We start from the raw sequence: 26,644 nt of genomic DNA, 5'->3' as shown, positions 1-26,644 counted from the left end.
ATATGAAAATGAGAGACAACAACAAGGAGAAATATAAGTGCAAATTAAAGCAAAGACTACTTTAAAAACTTTTAAGTCAGTAAATCTGCATGACAAAAAACTCGTAGAAAATCTAAGAACAGCATGATGCTGTAGTAGTATCTCCTGAGCAAATGAGGAAGGTTGATTTAAGAGACAGGTCACCTGTCAGAGCCAGGTTTTAACACCTTATTTCTAGAACTTTTATTTAATGTTTATTCATCAAATTTCTATACCACTTATAAATTCTCTGAATACTTTAATGACTCATCCCATGCCTTAGTGTGTGAGTGTTTGAGCTTACCAAAAACAGTCTTGCAAATCACAGTATTTTTCTGAAATGTAATCTCTAACCTGGGTTGGCAAGGGAAGTCCATAAGAAAGTTTAGTACTGTGGTTCCAAAAATAATAACAATAATAAAACAAAAAAAAAATCACACGCAATTCCCTTTTAATGGTTTAAAGTCAAGCATTCTTTAAAATATTCTTTCATATCTTTTCAAAGTCCTAACAATAAAGGAAAATTCCTTTACAAATCCACCACTGTTTTGCTATAGACACTTGAACTGAGTGGGAAAGATGTGACAAGTCAAGTCAAGATATTGGTACACAGAGAAAACGAAACATACTCCTACACCGTTGCTTTAGCAGGGCCTGTCTGTGCTTAGGAGTATCACATCGATACCTTGTATTCCCGAATATTATACCCATCCTTCCTCTATGTTCTTATCATCAGGGATAAAACCTTGTCTTCAACTGCTTCTACTAACCTGCTCGTAAGAAGCAAACTTTCTCATCACGATACTCAGAACCCTAAATTCTCCCCGTTCTCCCTGCGTATCAACCTATTTCTGGCTCCAGTATCTGTCACTTCCGAGAGCACATCACCTGCAATTCTTTTCTGAAAGATCAGGCTCTCTTAACCTCCCACTGTGTCCTAATAATCCATAAGCACAGGGGACACCCCGATATTTGTTTCCTCAACTCCTGGGCTGCCGTCATGATATCAAAACAATCATGCCCCATGAAAATTCATGCTGAGGTGTCATGGCAAGATCCTCTGCTACTTTGTAATTCTCATATTCAACATGTATTGATAGTTCAAAGTAGCAGAAAAGAAGAGGGGATGTTAGCTTCAAGCACTGGCTGGGCTCAGAAAGACTGTTTACTTTAGGTCAGAGAGAGTGCGTATTTACTGCAGACAAGAAGGAACTAACAGAAAGTGAGCAAAGATTATGTGAAAGAAAATTAATGGAGACAGATTGCAGAGGAGGGAACCAGAGCTTAAATCTGTGATAGAAATAAGAAGCGAGCTTGGTGAAGGAGAGACAGTATCTCCTCTGAGTCAGAAGAGACGACGACAAGAACACAGGTAACTGCTGAGGTGATGAAGGTAACTGAGGGGTCCCAGCATAGACTTGGTTTCAGTAAAATGAGAGCAGGACAATTACACAGGGGTGGGGATTGGAGTGATGGAGAAAGTACTAAGGGACTTAAAAAAGAGACATACTTGTTCTGAAGAGAAGGAAACCAGAACTTTTCAAAGTCACAGAGGAGAAAAAGCAGCAGCTGTATTCTGCACAGCAGATATCTACAGCCTTCACAACAGACTATCTCAAGGAAGCTGCAAGATGCCTGGAAAGTACGAAAATGATGTCAAGAATGGTTCTGCTAAAAGTGACAATTTTGTCAAAACTGACTGGAGGGCTTCCCTGGTGGCGCAGTGGTTGGGAATCTGCCTGCCAATGCAGGGGACGCGGGTTCGAGCCCTGGTCTGGGAAGATCCCACATGCCGCGGAGCAACTAGGCCCGTGAGCCACAATTACTGAGCCTGCGCGTCTGGAGCCTGTGCTCCGCAACAAGAGAGGCCGCGATAGTGAGAGGCCCGCGCACCGCGATGAAGAGTGGCCCCCACTTGCCGCAACTAGAGAAAGCCCTCACACAGAAACGAAGACCCAACACAGCCATAAATAAATAAGTAAATAAATAAAAATTAAAAAAAAAAAAAAAAAAAAAAAAAAAAACTGACTGGAGAGTGTCTGCATTATATTGTTATTTCCATGGAAGTTTCTGGACTGTTTCCAAATTAATTCCTTAGAAGGGATTGTTTCTGGCACACTGTTACTTCTGATGCCCTTACATTTGTCAAAAAGAAAATGAGGGTTTTTTGGACCTAAACTGAGAAGAATTATAGCGGAGGGAAGATGAGAGATGTATTTCTTTAACTGCCAATTATGTCTGATCCTGCGAGAGTACAGAATTTTTGATGGGTGTGTCTTCAATTTTGTGGACCCAGGCGTTGCCCACTGCCCAGCTCCTCTGACTATACCTGACCCAGATGCTCAGTTTCTGTCTTTTCTGTATTGATCGTAGGTGGAGGAGTTACTGATGGCCATGGAGAAGGTAAAACAGGAGCTGGAGTCCGTGAAGGCGACGCTGTCCTGCACTCAGCAGTCACTGGCAGAGAAGGAAACTCATGTGACCAACCTTCGGGCCGAGAGAAGAAAACACTTAGAGGAAGTTCTGGAGATGAAGTTTTATAATATTGTTCTTCAGGCATATGCTTAGTTGAAATACTTGTCCTCATCGCTTTCATCTTCTGGCCCTGTTTGTCACGCCTGACACACTTAGCCTAATTTTAATGCTCACTTGTGTTTCTCACTCCTTAGAACAAATTTGGGACAAATCCTCGTCAACTAGAAACTTTTTTTGCCTCCCTGTCATTGAATTTTGCAGTCCTCTAGAGTGTATGTATCCGTATGCAATTGTGTCTCTGAAATTCCTAAAACCTTCTGGAAAGTTCTGGCAAGTTGTTGAGCTTTCTGAGGAAGATAACCATTGCTCCTGAGGTCATACGATGGCTAGGCAATTTTTAAAAACATTTTTTATTATAAACATTTCCAAAGGTACACAAAACTAGAGAATAGTATAGTGAACCCCCTTATACCCATCCCCCATATTTCACCATTAACATTTGCCACACTCTCCAGTTTTGACAAAATTGTCACTTTTAGCAGAACCATTGTTTACATCATTTTTGTACTTTCCAGGCATCTTGCAGCTTCCTTGAGATAGTCTGTTGTGAAGGCTGTAGATATCTGCTGTGCAGAATACAGCTGCTGCTTTTTCTCCTCTGTGACTTTGAAAAGTTCTGGTTTCCTTCTCTTCAGAACAAGTATGTCTCTTTTTTAAGTCCCTTAGTACTTTCTCCATCACTCCAATCCCCACCCCTGTGTAATTGTCCTGCTCTCATTTTACTGAAACCAAGTCTATGCTGGGACCCCTCAGTTACCTTCATCACCTCAGCAGTTACCTGTGTTCTTGTCGTCGTCTCTTCTGACTCAGAGGAGATACTGTCTCTCCTTCACCAAGCTCGCTTCTTATTTCTATCACAGATTTAAGCTCTGGTTCCCTCCTCTGCAATCTGTCTCCATTAATTTTCTTTCACATAATCTTTGCTCACTTTCTGTTAGTTCCTTCTTGTCTGCAGTAAATACGCACTCTCTCTGACCTAAAGTAAACAGTCTTTCTGAGCCCAGCCAGTGCTTGAAGCTAACATCCCCTCTTCTTTTCTGCTACTTTGAACTATCAATACATGTTGAATATGAGAATTACAAAGTAGCAGAGGATCTTGCCATGACACCTCAGCATGAATTTTCATGGGGCATGATTGTTTTGATATCATGACGGCAGCCCAGGAGTTGAGGAAACAAATATCGGGGTGTCCCCTGTGCTTATGGATTATTAGGACACAGTGGGAGGTTAAGAGAGCCTGATCTTTCAGAAAAGAATTGCAGGTGATGTGCTCTCGGAAGTGACAGATACTGGAGCCAGAAATAGGTTGATACGCAGGGAGAACGGGGAGAATTTAGGGTTCTGAGTATCGTGATGAGAAAGTTTGCTTCTTACGAGCAGGTTAGTAGAAGCAGTTGAAGACAAGGTTTTATCCCTGATGATAAAAACATAGAGGAAGGATGGGTATAATATTCGGGAATACAAGGTATCGATGTGATACTCCTAAGCACAGACAGGCCCTGCTAAAGCAACGGTGTAGGAGTAATGTTTCGTTTTCTCTGTGTACCAATATCTTGACTTGACTTGTCACATCTTTCCCACTCAGTTCAAGTGTCTATAGCAAAACAGTGGTGGATTTGTAAAGGAATTTTCCTTTATTGTTAGGACTTTGAAAAGATATGAAAGAATATTTTAAAGAATGCTTGACTTTAAACCATTAAAAGGGAATTGCGTGTGATTTTTTTTTTGTTTTATTATTGTTATTATTTTTGGAACCACAGTACTAAACTTTCTTATGGACTTCCCTTGCCAACCCAGGTTAGAGATTACATTTCAGAAAAATACTGTGATTTGCAAGACTGTTTTTGGTAAGCTCAAACACTCACACACTAAGGCATGGGATGAGTCATTAAAGTATTCAGAGAATTTATAAGTGGTATAGAAATTTGATGAATAAACATTAAATAAAAGTTCTAGAAATAAGGTGTTAAAACCTGGCTCTGACAGGTGACCTGTCTCTTAAATCAACCTTCCTCATTTGCTCAGGAGATACTACTACAGCATCATGCTGTTCTTAGATTTTCTACGAGTTTTTTGTCATGCAGATTTACTGACTTAAAAGTTTTTAAAGTAGTCTTTGCTTTAATTTGCACTTATATTTCTCCTTGTTGTTGTCTCTCATTTTCATATCTTAATAAAATGGTTGTTTAATACCTTTCTTTTAACAAATTAAGCACTTCAGGCCTAATCGTCTATCCAAACATGCTGTTGAGAGTGGTGGCTGATCCCAAACTCCTAATGTATCCCTCCTCCACACTCTTTGCTCCTTTGGTAACCATAAGTTTGTTTTCTATGTCTGTGGGTCTATTTCTGTTTTGTATATAAGTTCATTTGTATCTTTTCTTTAGGTTCCACATATAAGCGATATCATGATATTTGTCTTTCTCTGTCTGGATTACTTCACTTAGTATGATAATCTCTAGGTCCATGCATGTTGCTGCAAATGGCATTATTTCATTCCTTTTTATGGCTGAATAATATTCCAGTGTGTGTGTGTGTGTGTGTGTGTGTGTACATATATATGTATAAATATATAAAACATATCTTCTTTATCCATTCATCTATTGATGGACATTTAGGTTACTTCCATGTCTTGGCTATTGTAATAGAGCTGCAGTGAACACTGGGTTGCATGTATCTTTTTGAATTATGTTTTTCTCTGGATATATGCCCAGGAGTGGGATTGCTGGATCATATGGTAACTCTATTTTTAGTTTCTTAAGGAACCTCCGTACTGTTCTCCATAGTGGGTGCACCAGTTTACATTCCCACCATCAGTGTAAGAAGGTTCCCTCTTCTCCATGCCCTCTCCAGCATTTATTGTTTGTAGACTTTTTTGATGATGGCCATTCTTACTGATGTGAGGTGATATCTCATTGTTGTTTTGCTTTGCATTTCTCTAATAATTAGCAGTGTTGAGCATCTTTTCATGTGCCTTTTGGCCATCTATATGTCTTCTTTGGAGAAATGTCTATTTAGATCTTCTGCCCATTTTTTGATTGGGTGGTTTGTTTTTTGATATTGAGCTGTATGAGCTGCTTGTATATTTTGGAGATTAATCCTTTGTCAGTTGCTTCATTTGCAAATATTTTCTCCCATTCTGAGGGTTGTCTTTTCATCTTGCTTATGGTTTCCTTTGCTGTGCAAAAGCTTTGAAGTTTCATTAGGTCCCATTTGTTTATTTTTGTTTTTATTTCCATTTCTCTAGGAGGTGGGTCAAAAAGGATCTTGCTGTGATTTATGTCATAGAGTGTTCTGCCTCTGTTTTCCTCTAAGAGTTTTATAGTGTCTTGCCTTACATTTAGGTCTTTAGTCCATTTTGAGTTTATTTTTGTGTATGGTATTAGGGAGTGTTCTGATTTCATTCTTTTACATGTACCTGTCCAGTTTTCCCAGCACCACTTATTGAAGAGGCTGTCTTTTCTCCAGTGTATATTCTTGCCTCCTTTATCAAAGATAAGGTGACCATATGTGCGTGGGTTTATCTCTGGGCTTTCTATCCTGTTCCACTGATCTATATTTCTGTTTTTGTGCCAGTACCATACTGTCTTGATTACTGTAGCTTTGTAGTATAGACTGAAGTCAGGGAGCCTGATTCCTCCAACTCCACTTTTCTTTCTCAAGATTGCTTTGGCTATTTGGGGTCTTTTGTGCTTCCATGCAAATTGTGAAATTTTTTGTTTTAGTTTTGTGAAAAATGCCATTGGTAGTTTGATAGGGATTGCACTGAATCTGTAGATTGCTTTGGGTAGTAGAGTCATTTTCACAGTGTTGATTGTGGATTTGTCCATTTCTTCCAGGTTGCCCATTTTATTGGCGTATGGTTGCTTGTAGTAATCTCTCATGATCCTTTGTATTTCTGCAGTGTCAGTTGTTACTTCTTTTTCATTTCTAATTCTATTGATCTGAGTCTTCTCCCTTTTATTCTTGATGAGTCCGGCTAATGGTTTATCAATTTTGTTTATCCTCTCAACGAACCAGCTTTTAGTTTTATTGATCTTTGCTATCGTTTCCTTCATTTCTTTTTCATTTATTTCTGATCTGATCTTTATGATTTCTTTCCTTCTGCTAACTTTGGGTTTTTTTTGTTCTTCTTTCTCTAATTGCTTTAGGTAGAAGGTTGGGTTGTTTATTTGAGATGTTTCTTGTTTCTTGAGGTAGGATTGTATTGCTATAAACTTCCCTCTTAGAACTGCTTTTGCTGCATCCCATAGGTTTTGGGTCGTCGTGTTTTCATTGTCATTTGTCTCTAGGTATTTTTTGATTTCCTCTTTGATTTCTTCAGCGATCTCTTGGTTATTTAGTGACGTATTGTTTAGCCTCCATGTGTTTGTGTTTATAACGGTTTTTCCCCTGTAATTCATTTCTAATCTCATAGCGTTGTGGTCAGAAAAGATGCTTGATATGATTTCAATTTTCTTAAATTTACTGAGGCTTGAATTGTGACCCAAGATGTGATCTATCCTGGAGAATGTTCCGTACGCACTTGAGAAGAAAGTGTGATCTGCTGTTTTTGGATGGAATGTCCTATAAATATCAATTAAATCTATCTGGTCTATTATGTCATTTAAAGCTTCTGTTTCCTTATTTATTTTCATTTGGGATGATCTGTCCATTGGTGTAAGTGAGGTGTTAAAGTCCCCCACTATTACTGTGTTACGGTCAATTTCCTCTTTTATAGCTGTTAGCAGTTGCCTTATGTATTGAGGTGCTCCTATGTTGGGTGCATATATATTTATAATTGTTATATCTTCTTCTTGGATTGATCCCTTGGTCATTAGGTAGTGTCCTTCCTTGTCTCTTGTAACATTCTTTATTTAAAAGTCTATTTTATCTGATATGAGTATAGCTACTCCAGCTTTCTTTTGATTTCCATTTGCATGGAATATCTTTTTCCATCCCCTCACTTTCAGTCTGTATGTGTCCCTAGGTCTGAAGTGGGTCTCTTGTAGACAGCATATATATGGGTCTTGTTTTTGTATCCATTCAGCCAGTCTATGTCTTTTGGTTGGGGCATTTAATCCGTTCACGTTTAAGGTAATTATCGATATATATGTTCCTATGACCGTTTTCTTAATTGTTTTGGGTTTGTCTGTGTAGGTCCTTTTCTTCTCTTGTGTTTCCCACTTAGAGAAGTTCCTTTAGCATTTGTTGTAGAGCTGGTTTGGTGGTGCTGAATTCTCTTAGCTTTTGCTTGTCTGTAAAGCTCTTGATTTCTCCATCAAATCTGAATGAGATCCTTGCCGGGTAGAGTAATCTTGGTTGTAGGTTCTTCCCTTTCACCACTTTAAGTATATCATGCCACTCCCTTCTGGCTTGTAGAGTTTCTGCTGAGAAATCAGCTGTTAACCTTATGGGAGTTCCCTTGTATGTTATTTGTCGTTTTTCCCTTGCTGCTTTCAATAATTTTTTCTTTGTCTTTGATTTTTGCCAATTTGATTACTATGTGTCTCGGCGTGTTTCTCCTTGGGTTTATCCTGTATGGGACTCTCTGCGCTTCCTGGACTTGGGTGGCTATTTCCTTTCCCACGTTAGGGAAGTTTTCGACTATAATCTGTTCAAATATTTTCTCTGGTCCTTTCTCTCTCTCTTCTCCTTCTGGGACCCCTATAATGCGAATGTTGTTGCGTTTAATGTTGTCCCAGAGGTCTCTTAGGCTATCTTCATTTCTTTTCATTCTTTTTTCTTTAGTCTGTTCCGCAGCAGTGAATTCCACCGTTCCGTCTTCCAGGTCACTTATCCATTCTTCTGCCTCAGTTATTCTGTTATTGATTCCTTCTAGTGTAGTTTTCATTTCAGTTATTGTACTGTTCATCTCTGTTTGTTTGTTCTTTAATTCTTCTAGGTCTTTGTTAAACATTTCTTGCATCTTCTCGATCTTTGCCTCCATTCCTTTTCCAAGGTCGTGGATCATCTTCACTATCATTATTCTGAATTCTTTGTCTGGAAGGTTGCCTATCTCCACTTCACTGAGTTGTTTTTCTGGGGTTTTATCTTGTTCCTTCATCTGGTATATAGCCCTCTGCCTTTTCATCTTGTCTGTCTTTCTGTGAATGTGGTTTTTGTTCCACAGGCTGCAGGATTGTAGTTCTTCTTGCTTCTGCTGTTTGCCCTCTGGTGGATGAGGCTATCTTAATAGGCTATTTTTAGATCAGTTTTTTAGTTCACAGAAAAGTTGAGCAGAAAGTACAGAGAGTTCCTGTATACGCCTTCTTAGACCTCAATTTCCCTTGTTGTTAACGTCTTGCATTGGTGTGATACAGTTGTTAAAATTGCAAGAATTTATCAGTTCTTGGAACACAATAAATACCGAAAAAAAATGTTAGCCATTATCAAGGGCCCCTCATTTTATGGATAATATAGATTAGTTTATATAGGTCTAATATTTACATATACATAAACATTTTGTACCTATATGTGTGTATACGTTCTTCTTAGAAATTGAGCAGTCAACATTCACATCTAAATATGTGCTCTGTGAAATGCAGATCTCCTGTGTACAGACACAGTGCTATAGTCATCTATTGCTACATAATAAAGAAGTCCAAACTTAGTGGTGAAATATACAAAAATTTTAATATGTGCCCAGATTCTGTGGGTCAGCAATTCAAACAATACACAGAGGAGATGGCTTGTCTCTACTCCATGACTGATGTCTGAAACCTCAGCTCATGAGGATTCAAATGGCTGGGGCTGGAATCATCTAGATAATTTTAATTCACACGTCTGGCCCTTGAGATGGGATGACTTGAAGACTGGGCCCAACAAGGACTGTTGACTGGAGTGCCTATAGATGGCTGCCCATGTGGCTTGGACGTCTCATAACGGGGTAGTTAAGATTCAAGATAGAGTATCCCAAGAATGAGAGTCCAGGGTTCAAGCATTCCACAAGAATCATGCAAAATCATGCATGACCTTTTATGACCTAGTCTTAGATGTTACATAGCATCACTTTCATTATATACTATTGCAGGCGTTGGAGATCTTTTTCCATAAAGTGTCAGACAGTCAATATTTTAGGCTTTACAAGCCATACAGTCTCTTTTGCAACTACTTAGCTCTGCTGCTGTGATGTGAAAACAGACACAAACAATACATATACTAAGGAACATGGCTGTGTTCCAATAAAGCTTCATTTATAAAAGCCGGTAGAGGCCTAGATTTGGCCCACCAGCCATAATTTACTGACCCCTGCTCTATTGTTTGAAGGCATGGAAAGCCTGCCCAAATTCAAGGGAAAAATGCCCACATCTGGATGCGAAGAACGGCAACGAATCTGAGACCCTGTATTAAAACCACTACATATGGGATATTTATAAGAGGATCTGTCTGCATACCTTGATTCTCCCATGTATGTTGGATATGAGGTATTGGGACATCTTACATCTCTGTAAGCCTGGGTCAAGGTCAAAGTTGGAATCTGAACTTAATGACCTTGATTTCTGGAATAAATGGTAACTCTAATTATGATTTCCTTACACTCCTTACCCCAATAAATATACCACAAAAGATAGACTTCAAGTAAACAATTGCTTTATGGCAGATTTTTATTAAGTCTCCATTGACTGAGTTATTCCATTTTGGTTGGAAAGCATGGGTTTTGTTTCTTTCCTAAAGAGGTCTGCAGCTTTTCAGATGTGGCATTTCATTCTACTGAGAGGATGATGTAGGTTTTTATAAACGGAAAGAGCAGGGCAGGCTGAGTTCACTCAGATCATACTAATGCTTACAGGAATAACCGAAACTGGAACACAGGCTTCCAGGTTTTCCTGTCCTGTGCTCTTTGCCGTAGGTGCCATTGTCTGCTGGGCCTGGCAGTAATAATTTTTGACCTTTACCTCTCTACGCTATTGTGAAGCGGTTTTGGGTTTTGTTAGCTTTCTTATGAGTTTGTACTAAATTGTGTCCATAAAATAGGCTGAATTCCTCAGGGAAGGTTGATAGCTGTTACTGTGTTATCACTTAAAATGTTGTGTTGGTTACCTTTTGTTCTTTTCTTTTCTCCAGCTGTCTCCTGAACTTAAAAGTTATATTATCCTAAATGAAAGGTGTGCATCTGGTGGAAAACACTAATTTAAGGGATGAAAATTCCTGATGATTGCTTCAGTCAACCCTTAATACACACTGAGCTTCATTAGTAAATAGACAACTCTCAGACCTTTCCCTTGGAAGAGGTCGCATAATCAGGCTTTGTGTTGATTTTGCATTCTGTTCGTTAGAGACAGAACAAATTAGAATAATTGGCTGGTACAGGGAAAGCACAAAGAACTTTCTATTTTTGTGATGCATCCCGTAATAAGGGTTGAAAATGAGACTAGAGGTAAGAACGTGAAACTCAGAAGAGCAAAGGAGAGAGGATATTGTTTCTTTGAAAATATTCTTTCAGTGTTGGCCCAGAAGAAATAGGAAGCTGAGGAAATTTTTTTTTTTGTAAATGATGATTTTTGTGTTAATGATGTGAATTCCACAATTAGTAAGAATCAGGAAGCAAGCATCCTTTTCCACCAAGGACTTGGGAGCAAATGAAACCATAAATACTCCCCCGCTCTTGGAAAGCCTTTTGGAGCAGTAATCAGAGAAGGGTAAAGGCAAAGCCTCAGGGCAAAGGTGTTCAGAGCGAAGGGATAGGAGGAGAACAAAAGGAAAGTGGATATTTTTAGAGCTGTCATTTTGAAATTTACCTGCTTCTGATTCAGTGCTGCTTTGCTACCGTGTTGGTCCAGTGGAAATCCTCAAAGCAGGAGCAGCCGTATTTTAAAATAATAAGGTTAGAGCAAGTGACTTTAATCCAGGTCTCTTTAGCTCAAGAGCACAGAGGAGAGCGTGAGGAAAGGGTGAGGCCACAAGGAATTGTTCACTGGGTAAATTTTCCCCAAACCTCCCTAACTGGGAGAAATTGACCACTGGATTATGTGCCTTGAAGGAAAGCAAAAATGTTGAAAGCAAAGAGTGTGGAGCTTGTTTAGAAAGCAAGCTCTATCATTTGGTCACCTTCTGACAATAGCATTGGCTGAGACCTGACCATTTACAATGAAGGCACTTCTGTAGGTAAGAAGTTCCAGGAGGGCCAGAACTGAGTATGTCTGTTTCAGCATTTAGCATGGTTTAGCATCGTAGAGCCCGGTACATTATTGGCATATAGTAGACTTAAAAATGAATATTTGTGGATTGTCTGAATGAGTGGATGTGTGTGATTCATATCCTATTTGCGGGTCCTATGCCCTACAGTGGGTTTTCAGTGTCAGATTGTGAAAGTATTTATGCCGGGGATTGGCATTGTTCCCTATCTAATCGATAAAGATAACACATCAAAGGACGTTACACTGACAGCCCAAAAGCCTCATAGGAATTACTTAACAAAAAAATAAAATTGGATTCTGTGTAATTTCTAATTTATAAGCTGGCCAGAACACTGGTATTTCAGCCAGTCCTCTGGTAGTTCCAATGATGTCCCCATGATCACCCAGGCATAATCAGAATGGCTTTAGGATTTGGGAGCCAAAATGTTCCTCAGTATTTACTGCTTTGCTAGTCCATTTAAGAAAATGGACTATTGAAAAAACAGCTTCAGACACAATATGGCATTTTATGATTTAGCACGAAATCTGAGAAATATAGAGGTAATCTGAAGCCTGCAATGGTAAAGTTCCCTCTGCTATTGAAGTTATTGTCTTTAAACAATGTTTCTACATCAGTAATGCTATATATATATATATATATATATATATATATATATATATATTTTTTTTTTTTTTTTTTATATATATTTATGATATATAGGTAATCTGAAGCCTGCAATGGTAAAGTTCCCTCTGCTATTGAAGTTATTGTCTTTAAACAATGATTCTACATCAGTAATGCTATATATATATATATATATTTATATATATATATTTATATATTTATGATATTCAGGTTTATTTCCTCTTCTCTCTAAGCAAGTAATTGGTTGGGTGGTATGAGAGATGGTGTGGCTTCCAAAGGTGAAAAGTATTATTTTGTTGTAATTTCCGGCTACCTAAGGATGGGAGAGGCCCAGGACACTGCAGTCAGTATATTATGTGGAGCAGGTTATATTGCGGTTTATTTATGAACTTTTACATGTTTATTTTCTATGCAAGTTTGTGTGCTCCTTTCTGAGTTTTGGTAGATAAGTGTTTTGTAACTTTGGAATACTTGGGAGTTTTATATATATATATATATATATATATATATATATATATATATATATATATATATACTTTCATATATATATATTTTAACGTAGTAGTTAAAGCCGTGGAGAGAGTACTAGTCTACGTAGGTTCAAATTCTGGCTTTACCCTATGACTTCCCTGTGGCTTCCTCTGCCCACCTATTAAAAAGGAGTATAATAAGACTGCTGTGGTGAGTTATATACTAAGTGCTATTTAAGCATTTGCTATAATGATTATGTATACTCGAAGGCGAGGAACTTGCCCCTTGATCGTCTCTGTATTCCTAGTGCTTAAGAATTCCTAGTGCTTTTCTAGTGCATTGTCTTAGGATAGAGATAGCTCAGTATAGTTCTTCTCACTATAAAGTACTGTTACGTTGAAAGTGTTTGCTTGTGTACTAATAATCTATGACATATCTGCTGAGGACAAGGAAAGGAATAGTTTTAAAACTGCAATGGATAACAAAAGATTGTATGATGTAATGCCTTTATTATGTAATGATAAAACTAACAAATGATCATGGTAGAAAATTTGAAAAACTCCTAGACAAAATAGAGATCAACAAAATTTGCAGTAACTTTCAGAGTGTAGAGCTGTCCATGAATATTATTAGTGCTTTCACATTTTCCAGGACTTCAAGTAGACTCTGCTTCTTAAGAGTCTATTCATGAGATTTTATTTTAATGATGTTTTCAGCATGGGGGGACACACACACACAAATCTGTTAAAAAAAAAAGAAAGAAAGAAACACATGTAAATCACTGATGTTTCAGATAGCCACATGAAATAAGGTGAGAAAGGTCAACAAGCTGAAAGAATGTGGAGTAGCATCTCCTTAATCGCTTACATAATTCTGATAATTACCTCTTTGTGGATAAAGTAATTAATGGGGGATCTAATTCAAGAAAAATGTATGAACTTCAAGCCTTCTTGAAGCCAAGTATTTCTTTCCACAAAAGGTTACTTTGCACAGCCATGCTTCCTTATCACCTGACAGGGAAAGAGTATTGTATGGCAAAGGATCTTCCCGAAGGAGGGTGCTTCCCACACTGATTGTCATAAATGACTTCGGAATTACTGTTGCTGTATTACCAAAATCTTAAACTAGGATATTTTTGACAAATGCGGTCCTTCGTTAATTTTTAGAGCTACAAACTGTCAGATGGCTCTGAAATAACAATTGTCTGGCTATTCTTCAGGGTGATCGCAATACGGTAATGACCTTGAGGTATCACTAAAAAGCAGGAAGGTGTGAGTCTTCCTTTGGTTCCAGAGTGAAATGCGAGTTGGAGTTGGAGTTGGAAAAGAGGCCGACAACCAAGTGACAGAGAAGGAAATGTGAGGTCATTAGTGAAAAAGCAGGTTTAAGTTAAGGTGAAAAGGCATGAGGAAATGGTCAACCGTTACAGTATTACAAAGATCATCACGAAGCGTATCCATGAATGTGGTTTGTATTGCAATCTGCTGAAAAAGAGACAAATATCCTGGCCTGGCCTTCATGGAGATTATATTTTATTGATTCTGATGATAGATTATTGTTGAAGAGGGCCTCCTATAAATTATAACCATGCAAAGGCAGCAAGATAATTTTTTTTTTCTTTATGTATGTGTTTCTCATTCCTACTCACTTCCCTCTTAGGGGAAGAGAAAATCACAAAAAAACAAAAATGTCAAATCTCAGCTATTCATTTGCAAAATAATTTTTTCCCCAAATTCCAATGGAGGCAGTAGGTTAACCGCTAAGATTTGTAAGGCTCAAAAAGCTAGATTTTTACAAAGTGTAGCCAAATTTTATTCCATAAGTAATAGCTTTGGAAAGAATATGTGATGATGCAAAGTTGGAAAAAGCTGGGTTTTCTTCCGTAAATGACTTCACTGTGTTGGGAGAAGAGGCAGAGAAGAAATCAAAGTGAGTAAACATGGGGTGAGTTTTTCTGATAGGGGACTCTAGTGCTTTAAAATAGACTACATAATCCTAGGGATAATCTGAGGGTAGAACAGACCAATGCCTTATTTCCAATCTGGTACCCTGGAAGAAAACAGTGTATTTCCTTTGAGGTCTTGAGAGGTTTTTCTTCTGCTTTGTTTTGTTTTGGGTTCCTTTTGTAGTCAACCTTACTAAGGTATCATTTGCATACAACAAAATGCAGACATTTGTAGCTAACGGTTCAGTGACTTTTAATTAATGTATACATTTGTATAACTACCACCCCCATAAAGATAGACAACAATTCAAAAACCCGAGAAAGTTTCCTCCTAGGCTTTTGCAAAAGTATCCCCATCTCCCACCCCAAGGCAACCACTGATTTGTTTTTTATCTTTCGAGATGAATTTTGCCCAGTTTAGAATTTCATGTCAGTTGAATACTACAGTAGGTGCCCTTTTGATCTGGCTTCACTTGCTCAGCATATGGTTCTTGAGATTCATTCATGTTGGGATGTTTTGAACCAGGACTTTATTTAGCCTGGGTGGCTGATTTTGTCTGAAGGCACCTACAGGTACATCTGGGTCTCTGGCATTGTCACTGTCTGTTCTTGGCTCAGTATTTTCAACTTTACTAAGAAGCACAAGGTTGAAGTAAGGAAGATCATTGTCAGTATACTGGAGGTGAAGTGGGTTCTGTTATGTAATATTCTCAGCATAAACTGACCTGCTTGGAATCATGGTGTTGATAATCGACAAGGATACTCTTCCTCCAAAAACCTTGATACTATAAAACTTCTAAAGGACGCTGTCCTAGGACTCTTTTAGTTTTAATTTTTTGGGAAACATTTCTGGAAAATTCAAATGCTCACAACCTGAAAGAAGCAATTATTCACCTGAAGGCTAACTCTGCTCAAGTTGAGTTGTCCGACCTTTACATGCTGATAGAACCCAAATAGCCTTGCAAAACAACGCTCTCTTATTGGATATAAGCACATAGACTATTTAAGATGGACGTGTATATGCAGTAAAGTAAAAAAAAACAAAGACTCTTTGAGTTTCCCTTGCAGGTTTTAAAAATTTTTTCATTTAAGTTTCTATAGCATATGCTAATAGTTGAGGGTAACCTCAGGTTAGTTTTAGGTCCACTCTTTACATAAATGTTGAAGTACTCCATACCCACCTTTTTTCTACCTTCCTTCTCTTCTTCCATCTTTCCTTTCTAACTTCTTATAATCCATTATACTTAATCCTGCATTTGTTGAGGTGGCAGTTAGTGTAGGAAAATTGAAAGCAGTGTGAAATTTTGCTGTTCAGAATGCATGTTGCCCAAATTCTATATTGAGAAAAGGTCTGAATTTACCCACAGGAACCCTTTCTCAGCGTCTTTGAATACAGGCCATAGAAACTGGGCTATAATATCCTGACAGGTATGTCGAATTCATAGCAATAGCCCTCAAAGAGCTTACCTAGCGTACGTAGATGCGTATGAATGCATTTAATGATTGCTTTATTGGCAGCAGTGCCAACATACACAGTCTATTTTGTTTTATATCATTATCATTACCTGCTGTTGACCACTGTATACATTGCTAAAGGTGTGGTTCCTATGGCTTGTGAATTTCACGGCCAAATAATATGTAATTGATTGCACACTTTAGTGTAGAAGATGGAGACTCCATAAATTTTCGTGTGCTCTTTGCCCCTTTGGAATGTATTACACTGAGATCAGGCAAAGCAATAAATTTACTTCAAATGTGTGTGATAGCTAAACATCAGTTAGGACTGATGGGCAATATTTCTTCTTCCAGCAACGTAACAGTTTTGAAAGACTAAGCCATTGAACGTGGAGTTACTGAACATGGGACTCAGTTCACTGGGATCCCTTCTCAGAAAAATAAAGGAAAACTTGAATTGGATATGTGTGGCTTATTCAAGTAGTAACTGATCAGCTACATCTTGGTGAACTTAATTTGTCACAATCGTTTGGTATTTTATTAACTCTCTTCCCCTTCTTCCCCTGACTCTCATGAGAATGGATTATGAGTATCTTAAAACATACTAAGTCGTCTTCCATCCCTGTTACTCTAACTACAAAAGCACACTTTCCTTATCCAACGTAACTTACTGTCTTTTAGAGTAGCTGTGGTTTTAATTCTCTACAGAATTCAAACCAGCAAGAGAAACATTTTCAAGGAGCCACCACATTGTAGAGCTTTAGAAAGAAGACTTTAGAATTAAGGGCAAATATATCATTTTATGGCTAAAGGACCTGAGGCGTAAAGTAGGAAGGTAACCATCGAGGTCAGGGAAAGGGGTTGAAGATCAGGTTTCAGGCTGAGAAAGAGTCTACAGGGACTCAATCTGAGCAGTTCAAAAACTGAAAGGAGACCACGAATGTTCTGGGAAGGCTGGCATCTGGCCTCAAGTGTGGGATTTCAGACAGGGAGTGGGCCCGGGGGGAACTGAGCTTCTGCAGTAGGCAGAGAAGTCCACCTCATCTCCAGAAAGTGCCACTGACATCAGGGAGTTGAGGGGAAAGAGCAATGAATTCCAGTCCACCTGAGAAAGCAGGCCAATCTGATTAACTCTGAATTTAGGCTTATTTCAGATACTTCTTGAGAAAGAACTTGGACAAGCGCAAGTCCCGTGCAGCCTCTTTAAATCCATGCCCGGTATTTTCTGGTGGAGCTGCTTAAACCCTCCAAGTGACTCCAGTGTTTTAATTTCTCTCTCTATTTAATTCCGACAGTTCTATGATTGATTATTTAATGGGCAAATAAGTAGGGTCACAAAAGAGTGTGAATGTATTTTACAGGATGAGGATGGGCGGAGTGGAGCAGTCTGGAATAGGACACCAATAAAAAGGGATCTGGGTAAATAAGAACGTCTATTAGAAAGGGAGAGGAATTCGCAAGGAAATCAGTGCCTGACACCAGGACATGGACATATGGTGAAGTTTGCGTGAGAGAAAGCAAGTATTAGAATTTGTCTTGCAAGCAACTATAAACACTTCCTGGAACAATCTAGGGTAGAAGGAAAAGGAAAGGAAGGTGGAAACAAAGGAGAAAGACAGCTAATGATGCTGGAGTCTCTGGCTGGGATTTGTGGTATCGCTTTTTGAAACTAAGTACAGAAAGTCAGAACTTGACTGATTGTTTCTTGAGCACGGTTTGTTTTCATTTTTGTTTTTTTCTTGCTGTCTCATCAGTTATTCCAGCCAGTGCTATGTCATTTTCAGTTTCAGTAAGCATGCCTGTCTTGCTTCCATTCGCATTATTCATGCAAATGTTGATTGAACTGATGACCCCGAGTTATCAAGGAAATATTAGATACACCAGTGGATACATTTCTTAATTTTAGAAAAAAATTACCGAGTGAAGGTTAAAATAACTCCTCTTAAATTCGTCATTTAAAAAAAACTTCTCCTAACATACAATACCTCATTGCCTGATAATGCCAGATAAATGAAGAATTCCTATGTATTCATGAATGCAGGCTAGTCTGTCTATTTTTTGGCAGGTATGACCGTTACCGAGGGTAACGGCCTAGTTTGCTGGCCGTGTCCTGTCTCCTAGAAAGTGGTAGTTTCTGTTGTCTTTCAGTTGGTCCATTGGATATCAGAGGTGAATTTATAAAACTATACTTCCCTTTACACTTACTTTGTTTTGTTTTGTTTTACTTGAAGTATAGTTGATTGACAATGTTGTTTCAGGTGTACAGCCAAGTGATTCAGATATATGTATTTCTTTTTCAGATCCTTTTCCATTATAGGTTATTACAAGGTACTGAATATAGTTGCCTGCGCTATACAGTAGGACCTCGTAGTTTTATCTATTTTATATATAGTATACACTTACTTTGTGTGATCCAGGCTGGTCAGACCACATGATTACTTTCACTTCTGATATAATTTTTCAGGTCCAACCTCAAATCTTTGATAAGAAGTTATTTTAAAATAAGTTTATTAGCATGTGTGTGCTCTAAATCCAACAGTAGTTATTAGAGATACGGTTTTGCACTAGGTATTCCTCTCTTTTTTGTTCTTGGCCAACCAATTGAAAATTAGCTTTTATTTTCTGGTTGGTTTGCTAGATGTTTATGACTATAATAAAAGTCTTAAATTCTGTCTCATATCTTAAAACACAATCTGAATTAGCAATGGATATTGTGCTCTACATAGGGGCTGTGATATAAGTATAGTTTCCAACTTCAAAAACATATCACCTAGAAGGGAACACACACAGACACATATGCAGCAATTATGGCAACTGCATTTGTTTACGAAGTGAAATAGTACTGAGATGGATGAAGTGCTAGCAAGCCTTGAACAGCCAAATCAGCTTCAAAAATAGATGTGCAGTTCTTTAAAAATATTTTTAACATTTTTCCAGCTACATGTAGAATATAACTTAGCATAAAAACGGTATGGGTTTTATTTTAAGTAATTCAGCATTTTGACATCCTCATCATGAAATTAAATCCAGGAGGAGGTTTCTCTCCATGATCTCTTGAAATGGTCCTTGATCATCCACAATATTTCCCATCATCACAAAGGTGGTACCAAGGGCAGGAAACTCCAACATTATTAAAGTTTCATAAAGCAAAGTCAATTTTAAGAATAGAATGACCCCAAACTGATAAAGGTCTTGACAGATAATTTCAAGGGAAGCATAAATTATTTTCTGTTTGTCAGAGGGCAAAAATATTTAGGCTGAGTTAATGAATGGTAGAGTTTTTGAGTGGAAAGTGTCCTTAAAATATTGTGTAGATCTGTACTGTCAACAGATGCTAGCCACGTGGCATTATTTATATTTAAACAAATTTAAAAATAAGATTAAAAATTCAGTTCCTCAGTTGCATTTGCCATATTTCAAAGATGTTTATTAGCTCCATGTAGCTATTGAGTACTGCATTGCACGGTACAGATGTAGAATATTTTCATTATCACTGAAAATTCTATTGGGCAATACTAAAATTATACCCAGATATTCACAGAGAAGGCAACCAAGTCTCAAGGAAATAATATAACTTCCCCAAGGTCACACAGCTATGTTTTGAAAGAAAAACAAAATGACACAAAGGAAATAGTAACAGAGGCACTGAAGAAACCCAGTAAGTTTCTGGAGCAGTCAAAGTAGGGTTTAAAAGTGCATACTTAACTGTTAGCAGGGTTGAAGCTCTTGATGGTTGGTAAGATCTACCTGCCTGAATTTGGACATGAGCATTTTATGCAATGAATTAAAAGCAAAAAATCATTTCAGCGAATGGCTGCCAGCTCCATATTTTTAGCCACTGCTGTGCTTCCAGATTATGTTTATCACTTTCATGTACAGGGCACCACTGTGAAATGTGATGGTTTATCTGACCCCAGAGGAATCAAGAAATCTTGTGGGGGTTATGGCTATATTTGAAAAGGTTGATTTTTCAATGCATCATGCAGACTGGCCCTGTTTTAAAAGGGATTCCTGCCATCAAATAATCAAAATGTAAACTCTCTTCTCACCTTGCAAAAGTCAAAGATACTCCCTGCATTTTTATTATTTCGTTGAAATCCAAATATTATTTTTTCCATTCTCTAATTTGTTTTCCTCACAGTGTGATCAACTATTGCCAAGGAAGGAAGGGTTAGATGTATCAATCAAAGTTTGCTAAAGGCCCCCTAGGTAACTGAACCCTCAGGAGAAACAATCGTCATGTCTTCTTTTTCTGTTGTTTCAATATCTTCGTAAAGAGTCATTTCAATATGTTTGGTTCTGTAGCAGAGGTTCTGTGAAGTGCTTCTGTTCCTCAGAGGTCCAGAAAGCCTGCGAGTCTGTGGGTAAAGGTGGGTAAGGAGAGAGAGGGAAGGAGGCTAGAGAGAGGCTCAGTGCTGAGATAAGGACAGTGTTCTAAAGCCTCCTGGGGGTGAGGCTGGGGTGCACAAACACCCACGACTAATCCAGACAGAAACTGAATAATCAAGGGGACGAGCACTGTGAAGTCATGTGGTCACCTCTCCCTCTAGAAATACACATTGCCCTCAGTAAGCCTCCTCCCACCCCAGAAGAGCATTAGGAAGGTCTGGAGAGGGGGAGTATTGGCAGAAATGGAAAAAGCAGGTTGAAGGAATTAGCCTGGAGCAGAGAGACCAAGAAACGCAAGCCAGCAGATGGAAGGCAGGGTTTTCATGGAAGTCTCCAAGCCCAAGTCAAGTTCTGGGACCACCAAGTACAAGTCAAAGAGTGCTCATTTAACCCCTCTGGGCCCCCACGCGCGTGGAGGAAGACTGGACAGAGAGGGAGAAGGGGCCATTGAAGGTACAGTATTTACTATGGGATTTAACTCCTGAAAGGCCTCCCAGTAGCTTCAGATCTGCTCAAGAATCCTTCATGTCCTGCTGGTTCGCAGTGAGTGGCTCACAGCTTCAAGGCCTCCTCTGCCAGATGGAGAACTATTTCAAGCATCCTGCCTCTATTTTGTACCGTAGCAATGCAGACAGGAAACCTGACCCCATTTTCAGGTTCTAAAGAGAAATTCTAAGTACCTGAAAGACTGAGGAACATGGTGGCTTTTATTTAAGATGTGGCGATAGAGAGCACATACCTGGACTTGGGCCTGCAGCAGCACCAAGGGTTCCCTTTATTTTCTCTCCCGTCTGTGTTTCTCCTTTTCCCTCCGCTGGATTAGCCACGGGGACTCCAAGTTCTTCATTCTGCGGTCCTGGTACCAAGATTCTCCTGGGAATTACAAAGTTATTCACCTTCTACATCGAGCACTTCTTATTTTTTCCCCAGCACCGTAAGTCATCCTTAAGAGGAGTCAGGGTGCTAGCTCTTAAATATACTTTAGTCATCCCTTTGTACATTAAATGCTCTTTCCTGGAGACTGCTCCTGACATGGTGTTCACCGTGCTCTCAGCTGGCCTCCTGAAGTTCTGCCCTGCCTTCCCCACCAGGTACAGTTCAGGAGCTGCCTACCTCAGGGTGATAGGCTATCTTTTACATTTAGAGAATATAATTTGAATACATAAACTTCTCTGTGACCACAGCTTTATTTGCGACCCACAGGTTGTGTTATGGCATATTTTCATTATCATTCAATTAATAAAATTCTAATTCCCATTGCAACTTTATCTTTGACCTACATAATGATCAGAAGTATGTTTTTAATATCCAACTATTTGGTAAAATATTGGTTATATATTTTTTAATTTCTTGCTTATTCGGAGTCTTGTTTTATAACCAGCATATAGTCAGTTTTATAAATGTGCCATGTGCACCTAAAAATTTCTGCGCAATATATATATTCCATCATTGTTGGTGCAGGGTTTTATGTAAATTTAGGCCAGAGTTTTAAATGATGGTATTCAGATCTTCTATCATCTGCTGATTTGTTGTTGTGGTTCTATGTTACTGATCTAGGTAATTTAGATTTTTCTATTTGGACTTAGTTTTTTGGAATTTCCCTTCATATACTGCATTGAAGTTTAGACATATAATATATTCCTTGTAAAGTAACAGTGGGTTTTATTATCCTGCCTTATCGCCAGTGATAATTTTGGCTTTCAAATCTGTGTTAACATTAAAAAAAATCTTCAATTGTATTTATTGTTGTTATGACATAATTTTTGAATCCTTTAATTTAGAGTCTGACTCTTGTCTCTTGTAAGTGGCATAGAATTAGGTTTTTTGTTTGTTCCAATAATCCTTGTCCTTTGAGTATTTACAGTTAATGTATTTTCTTTTTTTTTAAAAAATAAATTTATTTATTTATTTATTTATTTATTTATTTATTTATTTATTTATTTATGGCTGTGTTGGGTCTTCGTTTCTGTGCGAGGGCTTTCTCTAGTTGTGGCGAGCGGGGGCCACTCTTCATCGCGGTGCGCGGGCCTCTCACTGTCACGGCCTCTCTTGTTGCGGAGCACAGGCTCCAGACGCGCAGGCTCAGTAGCTGTGGCTCACGGGCCTAGTTGCTCCGCGGCATGTGGGATCGTCCCAGGCCAGGGCTCGAACCCGTGTTCCCTGCATTGGCAGGCGGACTCTCAACCACTGCGCCACCAGGGAGGCCCTAATGTATTTTCTTATAGACCGTTTACTCCTTGTTTACTATTTGTCCCACCTTGTTATGTTCCTTTTGCTCTTCTTTCTTCCTTTTAGATTTCTTCAAATTCCATTTTCCCCTGTATTAGCTTGTTATTTTTACATAAGTAGCAGTTACACATGTACCATGACTTATTAGCTTTTTTACTGCTTCTCAAGCAATGCTGAGATCTTAAATTTCTTTGACTACTTTTTTCCTCTTCCATTTGTTTTTAATGCATTCCAATTTTTGATATATTTTATTATTACTCTTTTGTGCAGTTAGATTTTATTTAGGTTTATCCACTTATTTATCCTTTCTGTTATACATAATTCTTTATAAAAGTCCTTATTTTCATCTGTGATAACCTTCCTTCTGCCTGGGGGTCTCCCTTTATAATTTAATTCAGTCGGTTCTGATGAGAACATATTTTCTAAATTTTGTTTGTCTGCAAATTTCCTTATTTCATCTTTCCTTCCAAACAACATTTTCTCTGCCTCTAGAATTCCCAATGGGCAGCTCTTTTCTTTAGCACTTAAAAATGTTACTCCATTATTTTCTAGTATCCAATCAGTTTCGTTGAGAAGTAAGCTGTAATCTTAATCCTGTTCCTTTGAAAGGAATCTCTCTCTTGTTCCTGGGGCTGCTTTTAAGATGTCATGTTTTTCTTTGTTATTCATGAATTGTACTGTGGTGATCTTAGGTGTGGTTTTCTTTGTATTTATTCTTGTTGCATTTTTTTTAGTGCTTATTGAATGTATGGCTCCATATATTCTTTTTAGTTTGAGAGAACTCTCAGCTGTTATTTCTGAAATATTGTTTTCATCCCAATCTCTCTCTCCTTTTTTCTTTGGACTCCAGTTTACACATATGATAAAAATGTTTCCTGTGGCCCATATGTCTCAAAGGCGCTTTTGTGTACTTCTTATTCTTTTCGTTTCCCATGCTTTAGTCTTAATATTTTTACTACTCTATCTTCCAGTTCACTTACCTCTCTTTACCTGTGTCCAATCCACTACCGAGTTTTAAATTTCGTATAATTTTTATTTCTATCAGTTCAACTTCAATCAGTTCCTAGTTTCTAGTTGTCAAGTTAAATTCTCCACCTTGTCATCTATTTTCTTGAACTTGATAACATTTACCAAAATATGTATGAACTTTAATGTTTAGGTCATCTATGATTCTGATTCTGTTTTGTTTTTTATTCATTTAATTCTCCTTTTCTTGGTAGTCCTGGTGGTTCTTCAGTGAATGAATACCAGACTTGGGATATGACAAGTTGTAGAGAATCTGAATGACATTACAGTTGCCCTTTGAACAACCTGGGTTTGAACTGCACAGATCCACTTATACATGGATTTTTTTCCCGTAAGTAATACAGTACTACATGATCTGTGGTTGGTTGAATCCTCAGATTCAGAACCACAGATAAGAAGGGCCGACCATAAAGTTATATGTGGATTTTTGACTGCACAGGGAGTCAGCGTCTCTAACCCCTACATTGTTCAAGGGGTCAACTGTATTTTCTTGAGGAGAGAATTTCCTATTCTTAGGTAGGGAGCAGAGGGGAAGATCACCTCAGTCACTGGACCAACTTCATACTCATTTTCCTTCTTTATCAGGTTCAATGTAGATGTTGCATCAACCTTCCTAACACACAGACACACACACCCACACACACACATATGTAGAGACTTTCAATGTCCTAGTCCATATCATTAGTTTTCCATTGGGCCAGAAATCTTTCATAGGTTCTGAACCCCCGTTTTGTCTCTTCAGCATTATGAGCCAACTAAGTCTTTGCTTTGACTTCAGTTAGCTTTTGTTTGACTTCTTAGCATCTTGCCTTGTCTACCTATTTATACATGGAAAATACTGCAAGGGAACACTGTTGCGGAATCCAGCTCAGTTCTCTGAATCTTTACTCTCTCTGTGGTTTTGGTCCTTAAAATTCTAGCTGCCTTGTTATTTCTCAATTCCAACTCTGGTTTCCTTAGTCCTATGACATTGTCCTAAGATCTACTGGCTTTTCTACCTCTTAGGAGTCACATTTGGTTTCTCAGACTTTTGCTCTTCATCGGTAGTTTCTAAATGACTGGGCTAGAAAAGCATGTGCAGAATATTGTTCTCACTTCAGTGAGTTTCTTTCTCTATTTTACTCTTCTAGGTCATGGCTACCTCAGTAGCTTTCTAACGCTCACAGTCAAATGTTGCTTATGATTTATCTGGCCTTTCTAGTATGTTTTCCTAAGGTAAACTGATATAGTTGGAAACAGAAGTTCGTACCCACCATTTAAAAAATTCTGTTTTGTCTTTCTATGAATTGTCTTCTTGTCCCATCTTCTGTCACTTTTTCCCACCAAAAATTCCCATTCTCACAGATAGATTATTTTAAGATTAAAAATTATTATTAAGGGCTTCCCTGGTGGCGCAGTGGTTGAGAATCTGCCTGCCAATGCAGGGGACACGGGTTCGAGCCCTGGTCTGGGAAGATCCCACATGCCACGGAGCAACTAGGCCCGTGAGCCACAACTACTGAGCCTGCGCATCTGGAGCCTGTGCTCCGCAACAAGAGAGGCCGCGACAGTGAGAGGCCCGGGCACCGCGATGAAGAGTGGTCCCCACTTGCCGCAATTAGAGAAAACCCTCGCACAGAAACGAAGACCCAACACAGCCAAAAATAAATAAATAAATAAATAAAAATTTAAAAAAAAATTATTATTAAGCTAACACGTTAATTTTGAAAGGAATTAATTTTGCTTTGAACAAGAACACAGATTGGTGAATGGAATATGGAAGATTCCTTAAGACCTTTTTCATCTCTAAGAGTAGTATCCAACCATCGGTACCATAATAAGTTTGTCAACTGTGGAAGAAAGCAGTCTTTATAACATCAACATTATTCAATAATCTCAAAAACTGCTTCACTTTCCTGCTCATGCCACCAATTTCCAAATGTTCAATGGGAGCAGAGAATCATGGGATGGGACATGGAGAAATGGCCTGTCATAGTAACTATAAACATTGGAAGAATGAAATTATAAATAAAGAGGGTTTTCTATGAATATATTTGAAATGTTTGTTCCTAAAGAACTTGTAGAATAAGACTCAGAAGTTTACACAGAAACACCTCTTGCTAAGTATGAAACTCAGTAAAATTTATCTCATAATAGTTTTTTCTTTTGTGTTATGTGATTGTCAGAGTGACACAAAACTATTTTTATCTGGACTTCACAGATCTTCTTATTTTTACTATGGGATCAGTGACCCTACATGTTTGGAAAGTGGCAAAATAGTTAAAATTGGAACATTTCCCCCAAATCCAGGGCATATGACTTACATTTCTGTAGAAGGCAATATTATATTTCTGTCTAGTTCTGGGGTAAACATTTTCATACCTGCCAATCCAATCTGACTAATGTATTGTTTTTACAGTGCATCAGTGGAAATTAAATGGTCAATTCAGTCAAACAGCCATTTCATACATCAGAAAGGAAAATCAGTCAACACAACTGTCTGACCGAAATGAATGAAGGAAACAATTCAAGGCAAACAACTGTCCCAGTAGACTTGTATAAATACAGTAGTGGTGTCATGTGCAGAATTAATCTTTCCTCACCCTTAACTGGAGAACACTCTGCCAGCCAATTCAGTCACTCAAATGATACGGAATTATAATATTCCAGTTTCATTTACTCTCAGTTACTGGTGACTGCCCTTCCTTCTCCTTCATCTGTCCATCAGTGGAGAATGTCAGAGCAGGAGAATAGTAATATTGGCATATTGTAATGTACCGTCTTGAATTCCACAGCTTCAAAATTCTTAGGCTAACTCAGTGATCTTAAAAGAGTCTGGTGCAGAAAGGATAT

General features: G+C 38.3%; 2 protein-coding genes across 6 annotated transcripts in view; one reads left to right on the top strand and one right to left on the bottom strand.

Annotated features, from left to right (window-relative positions):
• The first annotated feature begins 2,130 nt into the window (after nucleotides 1–2,130).
• Nucleotides 2,131–26,644, top strand: part of LOC130706878 (ELKS/Rab6-interacting/CAST family member 1-like) — a 77,063-nt gene continuing 52,549 nt past the window's right edge. For 3 of the 5 annotated variants that reach the window (XR_009006921.1, XR_009006920.1, XM_057539552.1), the window contains exon 1: nucleotides 2,131–2,552. Coding sequence is in view for 1 of the 5 variants with exons in the window: in XM_057539552.1 (XP_057395535.1) it covers nucleotides 2,407–2,552 (146 nt within the window). In the remaining 4 variants the exon portion in view is untranslated. Of the gene's footprint in view, nucleotides 2,553–9,801; nucleotides 10,560–26,644 lie in introns of those variants that run through there. The other 2 variants (XR_009006922.1, XR_009006919.1) reach the window with 2 other exon arrangements.
• Nucleotides 17,874–26,644, bottom strand: part of LOC102998326 (ELKS/Rab6-interacting/CAST family member 1-like) — a 116,534-nt gene continuing 107,763 nt past the window's right edge. Inside the window, 2 exon segments of the mRNA XM_057539551.1 lie at nucleotides 17,874–20,526; nucleotides 21,297–21,430. Coding sequence (XP_057395534.1) covers nucleotides 20,453–20,526; nucleotides 21,297–21,430 — 208 coding nt within the window. The 3' untranslated portion in view covers nucleotides 17,874–20,452.

Source organism: Balaenoptera acutorostrata, unplaced genomic scaffold (genome assembly GCF_949987535.1).
Source record: "Balaenoptera acutorostrata unplaced genomic scaffold, mBalAcu1.1 scaffold_629, whole genome shotgun sequence".
Classification (NCBI taxonomy): domain Eukaryota; kingdom Metazoa; phylum Chordata; class Mammalia; order Artiodactyla; family Balaenopteridae; genus Balaenoptera; species Balaenoptera acutorostrata.
This window is presented reverse-complemented; position numbering and strand designations above follow the sequence as displayed.